Source organism: Protomyctophum bolini, assembly GCF_963924005.1.
Source record: "Protomyctophum bolini genome assembly, chromosome: 24".
Taxonomy (NCBI): domain Eukaryota; kingdom Metazoa; phylum Chordata; class Actinopteri; order Myctophiformes; family Myctophidae; genus Protomyctophum; species Protomyctophum bolini.
This window is the reverse complement of record NC_137885.1, coordinates 19,539,289-19,550,805: the sequence shown is the minus strand read 5'-3', so window position 1 is coordinate 19,550,805 and position 11,517 is coordinate 19,539,289. Positions and strand designations below refer to the sequence as shown.

Here is an 11,517-nt window from a genome sequence, read left to right as displayed (position 1 = left end):
GAGTCGCTGAATTCAGGTAAGAGTCGGCAATAAGGCATGCGTCCTCCAGCTTCAGGTGGTCCACAAGGGTTTGATACTTGAAGAGCTCGGTACCGTCGGGTGGCAAGAGATTCTCCAAGGCGATCTTGAGTCGGGCGAATTCTCCAGGGTCCCGATGGACGAAACACGGTATGCTTGGCTTTGGTCCACGGTAGCTCCTCTCATGACCCGATGATGGCGATAGCTGGGGATTGCCTCGAGGTGTATGGGCTTGAGCAGGGGTACGCATGGAGGCATGAGCCTGAGTGGGAGGCCTCGATTGAGCATGCGTTGCCTGAGGATACATAGGAGGCTGAGGACGTGAAGTAGACCAGGGATATGAGGCCGTCGCTCTAGGTGGCGGCGGATAGGCAGACCAGCCTTGGTGGTCAGGCAGCTGCGGTGCAGGATAAGAACCGTACTGATAGGTTCCCGCGGCAGCAAGGTTAGCCTGAACCGGATAGCCCTGAGGTGGCTGTTGCTGATCATGGTATGGGGAATGTGTAGAGGGGGATGTCATGAGGCTCTTCATTGTCTGCAGCTCACGCATCATCCTCTCCATTTGTTTCATCATGGCATCTGCAGGTCCCTCTGGTTCCCGATGTGCTCTCCCGTAGGAGGCAGGATTGTAGCCTCTATCGTCAGGTGCATGCCTTGGATGTTCAGCGCTGGACTCATGGTATCCTCCCACGTAGGGGACAGGATCGTAGCCTCTGTCGGCAGGCACATGTCTTGCACGTACAGCGCTGGGCTCATGGTATTCTCCCACGTAGGGGGCAGGATCGTAGCCTCTGTCGGCAGGCACATGTCTTGCACGTACAGCGCTGGACTCCTGATGGGTCGACATATGGGGTTGGTTGATCACGGGTGCATAGGCCGTCGCTTGGGCCGATAGAGCATACCTCTCGTTAGAGGCTGCTTGCTGGTTTGGCGGCAAACTGACCCGTTCTTCCACCGTTCTTGGTGGTCGGTTATCAGACTGCCTGGTCGACCTGGAGCTGAGTTGGGCCTCTTCAAGGTCGTCAAGGTAGTCCTCATGACCGCTCGATGCAACTAATGCTGCCATGTTGAATAAGTCCAGTAGATTGTTCGTCCTCAGTGAGGACTCCTCTTCTACTCCTTCTTCTCCTGGCGTATCTGTATGCTGTGCTACATGATGTAAATCGGGTGCAGATTTACGTCTGAGGCGTCCCAGAACGTAGTCTGTGAGGTGGCTTGGGGGTTGAGTCAGACGTTTAGGTCGAACAGACCGTTCGGGGACGTCAGTCTCAGGACCGGTAGACTCCATTATAACCCAGGGTAAGCACAGCTATCCGGCTCGAAGGACCACAATGAAATAAAGGTATAGGGGAAAGGATAGGTGCTGGGGAAACAGTTTGTACTCGCTCTGGAGTGTCGGTCAGAACACTGGACGATGAGGCAAGATACAGAGTCCAACGGTTTAATGGGAGTTAAGGTGGTAGCGGACAGCATACAGAATGCACAGGTAGTTTCTATGCGTGTGTGTGTGGTTTCTGCAGGATAAACCCAGAAAGGTATAAATCAGCTCTGTATACTGTACTAAAGAGTTTAACACATGAATAGTCAGGTTAACATCAGATAAAACATAATTAACCAAAAATATACACATTTAGCACCGTGGTTACCTTCATAACTTACTACACATACAGCAGTCATTACTAAACATACAGCAGTTATTAATAATGTTCAAAACACAGGAGTTTCATTCCAAGCCATCACTACATAAACCATAGTTACATTTAAGTTACTAAACTAGAGCGCCCGCGAGGCGGCCTCTGTAGCAGCTGGCAATTATTGGCAATGATTGCATCGCGGATGCAGAGCACTCGCTCATGTAGAGAGGGGAATAATATATAGACGGTAAACATACATTCCAAACAAACTGTAAACAATACACAACCCAGGTAAATGCTATGGAATAATCCAGACAGGTAAAACTAGGCTGCAATATCAGGAAATAAACGAAGACAGCCTAAACAGCGTCATGTCCGTGTTGCAGATCAGCGCATGTATGCACTGACCGGGTCATATATAAGTGACAGAAAGAAAGTTACACTCGGGAATAAATCACAGCAACATGTAACACAACTCACCACTGTTCAATGACGCACACAGGTTAAAGGAAAGTAAAGAACAGGAACGGGAAATGTCCGTGGTGAGTTTGTATTGTATAAACTCCGACGGGAGAAAACACCGTCTGTTGGCTTCACGTTGTTTGATTAATAAATGAAAAGGTGGGCGCACTCCCGCTACATGCCTGCGGGATGCGCTCATGCACGCGCTTCGGGAGCGTGCCTCCTGGACTTTGTAACATGACCATTTTAGGTTTGGACTTTGTCCTGCTAAAATATATGGTTCAGGAGGGTCGCAAGGAAGGAAGATGGAGAGTGACATGCTGGGTCCTATGCAAATAGAGTCAATTGAAGAGAAGAGTGTAATTCTGGTCCACAAACTGGGCACCCGAGTTGCCAATTTTGACCAGATAACACGTTACATCGAGCCAGAGGAAAGGATTCCAGCCAAGTTGGAGAAGCTTGGTTGCCCTTCTCATCTGGCTTCGTGTTCCTCTTCTATCCATCCACCTCCACCTTTCATTCCTGCAGAGTCCCCTTCCCCTGCTCCCTCACCAGTCTCATCACCACACCACCTCCTTCTGCCGACCCTCAACCCAACTGAGCCTCCAGCCAGGGCTAGTCCACACTCCAATGACTCCATCCAGACCAATGGTATTTACCTTCCAGTATGTGATATTAACTATTCTGCTGTTACGACTCAAATTATGTTTATTTCCAGTCATTGATGACATCTGCAGGGGACAGTGGGAAGTTGTGTGGTCCAAAATTGGACCATACAAATTATTAACAATGGACATAAAAAGATTAATGCCAAACCAGTGGTTGGAGAGCGAGGTATAACTTTCTTCTTTTTCATGAAATGGCCTCAGCTGTTGCCTCAGTGAAATACAGTATAATGCATGATTGAAGTTGCCCCAAGTCATTTTTGTGTGTGCACTGCAGGTCATAAATGCCTACATATGGTCACTGTCAGAGAAGGCCCAGGCCCCCCACCAACACATTGATGGTGGATTAATTTACAATGACCTCAATATTGGAGGGAAAGTGTAAAACACTAAAAAAGGTAAGAAGGACCATTGTTATGCTTAATGCTTACAAACGAATAATGCTTAGTCCATCTTAACAAATGGAACGATTGCATGCAGGTGGACTTGACGGAGTACCACTCCTTGATTGGAGCTGTGTGTAAAGACAACCATTGGACTTAAGTTGTTGTATGTAGCCTATTTTGCTACATACAACCTATACTCGGCATTATATTTACCACCACTTGAGGCTACATGTAGGCTACATGACACTATCTTAATCACATTTGTTCTTAAAGGTGATGTATCCAAAGACCCATGCGGTCATATTCTTTGACCCCTTTGGAGCCACACAGCAGCAGCTGAAACGCTGTGAAAATTCCACCAGGTACGCCAATCAAACATTACGTATGTAATGCAATGAATAGTGCTATGAATAGTTTGCTTATGTAGGTATTGTCCATTAAGTATGGATGGATTTAGTTGCACCACAAATCATTGTGAAAAGTAGATCAACACTTAATGATTTCTCCTCATGCTTTTAGAGCCTTCATGAGGCAGAGGAAATTAAACATTTCTAGATGGACATGCGTCACTCCCCATCACCCACGCCAGATGGACTCCTCTTCGTGTGGGGTGTTAGTCTGCAAAGTAAGATGATTCCAACTCCAAATTAGGCATTTAGCAGACGCTCTACCAGAGCAACTTTCAGTGTATTCTCATGAACCCTATAATAGTAAACATTATATAAAAACTAACCTTATTATGAAGGTATGTTAATTCACCTGTAAATTTAAAGTGCACTGAAATAATAAATTCTTTGTTCAAGGTTGCTGAGCTGATTCTGCAGTGGCAGACAACAGATCTACATTTTTCTGTTGACCCGGAGGAAAGACAGAATGAGGAAAGACAGAATGAGGAAAACAGAATGAGGAAAGACATCGCCACTCATCTGGTTAACAGCTTTGGTAGGCTGCAATGTCACTTTGTATCAACATAAATATATATAACAATTAAATGTACTGTATTAAATGGACATATCTTCAATAGATGACATATCAGAGCTGTGCCGCAGTTGTGGGGAGATGGACCGAGAGGCAGTTGATATCTGGGTATGAGGACTTTAAATGTTATCTTTCATGGAAACGTATGCATTACATTTATACAACTTTTATGAAAATGTATTGTTCTTCTTTCAGATTCAATGCCAAGTCTGTGATATGTGGTTCCACACGGCATGTTAGGACTATTGTTGTCCAAGATGTAGCACAGGTGATGGGGAGGCCACATAGTCACAACTCCTCCTCACCATGTAATGTTTGACAGATGCTACAGGTTTGATGTTTAAATGGTCTAATTTGGAGCACTGTTTTTCTTTGCACAGCACTCTATTTCATAATTTACCCTGGTCAACTGTTGTTCATGACATTATTATCATCTTTTACTTTCTAGAGTGTCTGCCCTGAGATTGGGAGGTCGGGATCCAATCCAGAGTCATGCCAAAGACAAAAAAAAGGGAAACACCCCCCTGTCAGGTGTAAAGGAGCAACTTGGACACTCAGGCATGAAGGAAGCATGAGTTCAAGTCTGTTGCTCTCCCCATGTTCCCCATATATGGGGACTAGGTTGGCGGAGGGTGTGTAGAGCCCAGGATCACATTAGATAATTGACACAGGGGTTAAAAATGCGTTACAAAATCGTGGGATAAAAAATTATATATAAAAAAAGACTATAAAAATGGTACCCCAGTCAAACTAATCACTCCCCAGGTTAGCAGATGGATAGTAGCGCCCAGGATTACATCTTTTAGGCAATTTGCACTCTGTGAAAAATGGGTTACAAATTAAATAAATAAAAATTGTACCCCAGTGCCTGCCTGTACCCCAGTGCCTGCCTGTTGGTTACCAAGGCTACTCAGCCACTCAGGATAAGATTGCCTGCTAAATGGCCATGTAGTTGGTGCTACAATACTCAAATGTGGAATAATCAGTTACGTGCATGATGCTTCCATGCACTTGTCCCATTTAGGCTACAGATTTCAGATTTGTATTGAAGGGATAGGCCCTTTGAGGTTCTGGTACTTCAAAAGCATAACGGCCTGTGTGGCACTCAGGTATTTTTCATATGAGTGTGTTGTGTTACTGTGTAGTAGCTTACTGCAAGAGAAGAACGTTTGAATATGGTCTCCTTGTACATGTTGACACCCGGTCCCTGGACTCGTTTTTTATGTGCAATGGTGTAATAACTTTGTATTTAGGGTTTCTTCAGGCTGAACCCTTGACAGTCCATGAGTAATGGACCAGAGCTACATCCCTACCTGCTTTCTCTGCACCAAAAGACCAATGTTATTATGAAGAAAACAAGATGTTACGACCACTAAACCAAATACAATAAAGTTTACCTTCAGAAAAAAGCGTTGTTTATGGCTTCTAAATGTAGGTCTTTTAACATGTAATGTCTATGGAGGGGCGGGGAAGGGCTGTGAGATACTTGACGCACACGCACGAGTGCGTGCGCACCAATCAGACTACAAGGTACAAAAAACAGTAGCCACTAAGGAATTCAATGAAAAGAACAGAAAGGAAGAAAAGTTCATTACAAGGCTAAGGGTGGGCCACACAGGGTTAAACGGCACCCTCTTTACCATGGGTAAGGCAGAGAGCTACAAATGTGGAAGCTGTGGGAAAACAGAAAATGTTGAGCACGTGTTAATGAACTGTGACAGGTATATAGAGGAAAGAGCACAACTGAAGGACAAAGTCAATGATGCAGGACGGGAATGGGATTTGTCAGGGATCCTTGGAACAGAGGGAAAGGGTGTAGCGATGGTGAGGAAGGCACTGTTCACATTTTTATATACTACAAACCTGAGTAGTAGGATATAGACAGCACTAGGAAATGTACATGATGTTACATACTCTTGTACAGTAGGTGGCGGTATGCACCTCTATGTTGGTTGCGATCTGCCAAAAAACTCAGAGAAGAAGAAGAAGTTTGAATGAGTGGCGGTTTGAAAAGAGAGAAATGGTTCATCTTCTCATAATCACACGGACACAGTTTGCTGTTTTTATACTGGTAGGCTTATCAGAAGGTAGGTGAACTGAATGACACAGACGCATAGGCTACACATAAATGTATATCGGTATGTAAAATGTGTTAATGTCATATTTGTATAAGATTAGAGTGCCCCTGACTTTGTATTCAACTAGCCTTATAACGGCTGCAATATTGTCAATGTAAAATGACAAAGCAGCAAAACCCAGACCAATTGGGGGAAAAAAACCTAACATTGTATCATGCTAAATGCCATGGACAATGACAATGTATTTAATAAGTCTTCACTTATTTAACAATGTGTGTGTGTGTGTGTGTTCCCTTTTTTAACTCGAAAATATTTCTCGGCGAGAATGCGATATGCATAATAAGAGTACTATGTTCATGTTGTGTTTACATGTTTAGATGTTATTAATAATCAGGGGGGGCACACAACCGATGCGCCAGTGCGCATACGTCGTCAAAATGTAGCCGTGGTTTCGTCGTTTTGTTTATTTGCTGGTATTAGAAAAACAGCGCACGGGAGTTATATGACCAGAGCCTAGGGCTGTGGAAGGTACTTCCACAAGGCGTCAGAGAGAGGCTCGCTGTAAGCCTTGGACCAGGGCTAATCAAATGTATGCAAGGCGCATTTGCGCACCAACAGCTGAGACAGTTATGTAGATTAATCTGACAGGCATTCTAAAGGAACTCAGATGTGATGTTAATGTTCTGTAAGTAGACTTGGAAATAAAACTAGTGTTGACTAATCGTTCATTACATGTGTGGCTCTTATTTTGAAGAGGAAGTTATGCACTGTGTGTGTGTGTGTGTGTGTCCCTCTTATTTTAAGACCAACTTGCACAGATGAGCACAATTAGGTTACATTTGGTAATTAATAATTATACAACATGGGCGCTGTTGTAGAAAATGACAGCTGTGTCGGTTGTACACTAGCAATGACACTTGTGTAAGATAGTGCCCTAAAAGTTGATGCCCTGCCCAATCTTGGCATGCATCTATGGTTGGATGCTGGGGAACTGGACGATACATTAAAGTGGCCAACTTTGGAGATTGTGTGGTTCATCATCTTACACACACACACACACACACACACACACACACACACACACACACACACACACACATACATCTCGTATGCACTTATTTATGTTATACATTGCATGCCCTTATAACTGTCACCTTCTCCACATAGGTCTGTCAGAGATAATACGAACACAAGATCCTGTAATGGCCTTGGTGGGACAGGAGGCCCGTTTCACCTGCCAACTCACACAATCCAAGAACGTCCTTCAAGTTACTTGGCAGAAAATAACCCCAGGAGGAACAGAGGATGTTGCCACCTGTAGCAAACGTTTTGGCACCAAGATCAACCCTCCCTTTCAGGGGAAAGTGGAATTTGTAGACACAGGACTGCAGAATAGTGCCATAGTGCTCAAGAATGTGACCAAAGCAGACAAGTGCTGCTACAGGTGTTTATTTAATGCCTACCCCGAAGGAGCCATCTATACAAAAACCTGTCTCACAGTTTATGGTAAGAACTTTGTGGTCCTTTGTATGTGTGCCCTTGTTTTTCATGTATGTAAAAATTACATGGATACAAAGGGGGTTAGGAGTTGGCGAGTAAATGTACAAAAGGCCTGTCCTCACATTTAAGAAAATGTGAAATGAAATTGAATTCCTATCAAATGTTTGAAAAAAAAATTCGTTTTCCAGAGCAACCTGAACTCACATTACGCGTCACAAAATCTAATGGCACAGAGAAAATGGTTGTGTCCTGCTCGGCTGTGTCCCATCCCGCTCCGACAGTTACACTGGAGGTACCCAGGCATGAAGGATCTTCAAACTACTCCAGCGTCCATGCAGCCAACGCCGACGGTACCGTCACAGTGAACAGCACTGTCACGTTGGAAAGGTTCTGCAGTAACACCACGCAGGTCCAGGTCCGCTGTGTGGTGCGGCTCCACTCCGGGGTTGCCAAGGAAGTGCCCATGGTCATTTATTCTGATAAACAAGCTCCATGTGGTGGTGAGTGAGAGATGGGTTTTTTCCACTATTTGATTTAACCACATGAACCATAGCGTCCTTATTCTAGGGTGAACATTCGGCTAAGGGGCGCCCGCTGGCCAAGTGGTCCAGGCTCATGCCACATAGGCTCTGGCCTGACAGCGCGTCGCGTGTTTGAGTCCCGTTCATGACGGCCTTTGCTGCATGTCTTTCCCCTTCTCTCTCCCTCTTTTCGGTCTATCTCCACTTGTAACTTGTAATCAATAAAGGTGTAATCAAAAAAGCCAAAAGTAGGAGTATGAGTTCACAGTGGGTTGCAAGACAACATCTTGTGAGCTTGTAGATCTGCTATTTTTTGCAGAAGAGATTTGGTGTAGACTAGAGACACCAGTCGACAGAGTATAGGGTTTAAGACAAGTGGTTAAGGTTCTAGGTCAATAACATAGGTTCATTGACGGTTAGTGACCTTCCTTTGCTATTTACTATAGATGAATGGATTGTCAGATAGATAGATAATGTTACTAATTGCTCTATGATACTTTCTTTTCCCAGGTGTGATTGAGAAATCTGAAGCAGATAAGTTCAGTAAGTTCTTGTTCATCAGTGTGTTCATTGATCTCGAGTGTTTTCATTGTAGGACATAAACATTCCTCATATTTTCCCTCACAGTTATGGGTTTTGTCTCTGTTGCTGCCATTGCTGTTGCACTCATCGTAGTTGGATTTCATGTCTTCAGATATCAACAACAAGCAACAAGGTAACATTCTGTAAGAGTTTTAGCTCAGCCGAACCTGAGATGGTTTCTGAACATTACGTAGCTAACCTGTTGGGTTTTCTAATTTCTCTTTTAGGAGGATCAATGACCCTGAAAATAAACAGACACTACAAACAAACAAACAACAACAAGAGTAAGACAAATTCTTACTGTCTGTCTGTCTGTCCGTCCATTGGTCTACACACTTTGCATTTTGGGGTATTTGTTAAATTCTGGTCATCAGCAACTGATACATTCATCACATGAACAAATATTAGCTGGACTAATCACCCACTGCAAGATGTGAACAATTGAAGCCAGAGATGATAAACTCTCTTTGCTAACTGTTACAATCATATAGACCGGCCGAATACACATTAGCTTTCAATTTTGTAGTCTATTTTGAAACAGATTCACATCACTTGCCTCACATGGAATTGAACTTTGATGAACATTTGTGACCGTACCCTAAGACTAAGTCTAAAGCTAGTTGGTGGGCTTGTTGTGGTTCTGCTGGTGATTGACTTGTTGCAGTCCAGTGAAGATAAAGCCCGTTAGCTGCAAACAATTTGATAGGTGGGCTGCAAACGGGTATAGGCTGCAAACAATTTGATCGGTAGGTCATTATTATAAATGCATACAGTACAACCTACAGTACTGCAGCTCAGTAACTAACAAAATAACTAAAACTATAATAATAATAATAAAAACATAAAATAAAGGTGTTTTGTGTGCTTACAAAACAAACTAAAATCAGAGAGAAATGTCCTTAGTTTTAGTCTTTATTATCTTTAAAAATAGTGAAAATAGTCGATCATAGCACGTCTTCTCACAAAGTGAGCTAATTAGTCTCGTGTATAGTTTTGGGATGGACTGAAAACTACTTTTCCATCTTTGTCCTGAAGGTTCTGTGTTCTCAGTCACATTTCTCCTTCACTGCTGACCTGATATGCAAATGAATTCAACTTCTCATGCATGAAATAGATGAGGTGGTGGTTTATTAAGTTTTGGAACAGTTTTAACTTTAATGCCTCCCTCCCTTTTTAGGACCAAGGAGCCTTTATGCCCACAAGATGAGATTCGGCAACGTCCAAGTCCAAAGACCCATGTCCAAAGTCCAAAGTACAAACTAGACGATGTCAAGATCAACTTGACTGAAATCTAAACATAGATGTATGAGAATCCTGGTCAAAACTGACAGTTTGTTTTCTAACTTCTCCTTTTAGGTCGCACAATGACACACACTATCATTGCTGCATTATGGTGCTTCTAGATGGGCTGGGAGGAACATTTGATGAAAATAGATCTCAAGCTCACAGTCCCAATGCATCTTGCTGCAGCAATTTTATTAAGAGATTTTGTGTAGTGGGGGAACTGAACAGACCAAGTACAGAGCAGATCAACTAAGTATTAGTTTGCAAAGTTTCTGTGTTTATGTGTGTGTGGAAAGTACAGTGTCTGTGTGTGGAACTAACATTTCCAAACCAACTGCAGTTCCACAACTCCTCACAAGAGGTCAGACTTAACATTTCCTCCAGGAGTCATTTGGAAGTAGGGTCCATAGGGTCTGGACATGACAAGTATCACAGGTGGTGAGTTGGGATTTTTCTCAGTTCTCTAGTTTCTGACAATCCTTGACTACAAAGTGAAAGGGGTTATTTTAACAAACTACACCAGCTGCCACTAATTGGCTCCACAATGTATTAATGAAATCACCTGAATTGTATTGGGTTGGACTCCCATATAGTTGCTCGGCACCAAATGAACACGTAAAGTCTCCTTTGTGTCTCCATAGGGAACCACTGCTGCTCACGCACCTTATATATTGTCTTAGGTACTGTTATGAAATAGTATTTTGTGGAAAGATAAGAGCTGTGCCGTCTGTGAAACAAGCTTCTAAATATCTTAAACGTACCGTTTACTTGTACTTTTTGTGGCAAAAGCGCTCTAAACTTTCTTCTTTTCCTTTCTTTTTTTTTTTACAAAAACGAATTTCACCCACTTTTTTACTTGTTTGCATTCATAATTTTCTATTAATAAATGTTCTGAAATACTGCCCAGGCAGGTGTGTCTGATGTTGAACCAACTACACCACACAGACGTAGCCTACCTATTTTTGTTAGAATTCTTGTTAGAATCTTACTTGAAAGATATTTTTAGATTGATTAAGCACATTTGCAGTGACACAATGGTACAATTACTGTCAGAAGTTATAGCCCCCTTTTTATTAGTTAGAAAAAAGAGCAAAGGAAATTTAACAGGCGTATGCAACTTGTTTGAATCCAGATTCCAGGCTATCGTAAAAGTCCAAATTAAAAACAATAAAACCATTGGCTTGTAGCCTATCACTTTCTAGCCCGATTCCCTATCAGAGCTCTGGCCTCTGACCCCCAGTGGTGTAAAGTAGAGCAGTTAGAACATTTACTTTTTAGGTATTTGTACTTTACTTGAGTATCTTTTCACACAGTAGCCTACTGAGACAGACTTTACAACAACTGGTCCACACTCCACAGGAAGAATAGTTAAAGTACTGGGGTTGAGTACTCAGTTTCTAGTGTTGTTC

At 43.0% G+C, this 11,517-nt stretch overlaps 1 protein-coding gene across 2 annotated transcripts; it reads left to right on the top strand.

Moving 5' to 3' along the window:
• The first annotated feature begins 6,149 nt into the window (after positions 1-6,149).
• LOC308311979 (nectin-1-like) lies at positions 6,150-10,945 on the top strand. Of its 2 annotated transcripts, none has more exons than XM_080758811.1 (7): positions 6,150-6,230; positions 7,389-7,727; positions 7,910-8,221; positions 8,753-8,785; positions 8,918-8,957; positions 9,052-9,108; positions 10,002-10,945. In XM_080758811.1, exons 1-7 carry the CDS (start codon positions 6,164-6,166, stop codon positions 10,117-10,119), a joined length of 966 nt encoding a protein of 321 aa, XP_080614937.1. In that variant the 5' UTR covers positions 6,150-6,163; the 3' UTR covers positions 10,120-10,945. The 2 variants fall into 2 exon arrangements, with proteins under 2 accessions (XP_080614937.1, XP_080614936.1); XM_080758810.1 differs by having other exon boundaries at positions 8,870-8,957.
• Positions 10,946-11,517: the final 572 nt, after the last annotated feature.

What these genes read in the sequence shown, in the direction of transcription:
- LOC308311979 (XM_080758810.1), top strand. Translation starts at nt 6,164, where the DNA reads ATGGTTCATCTTCTCATAATCACACGGACACAGTTTGCTGTTTTTATA. An exon ending in ATCTGAAGCAGATAAGTTCA is followed by an intron (nt 8,786 to 8,869) that starts GTAAGTTCTTGT and finishes TTTCCCTCACAG; the next exon opens with TTATGGGTTTTGTCTCTGTT. An exon ending in TATCAACAACAAGCAACAAG is followed by an intron (nt 8,958 to 9,051) that starts GTAACATTCTGT and finishes TTTCTCTTTTAG; the next exon opens with GAGGATCAATGACCCTGAAA.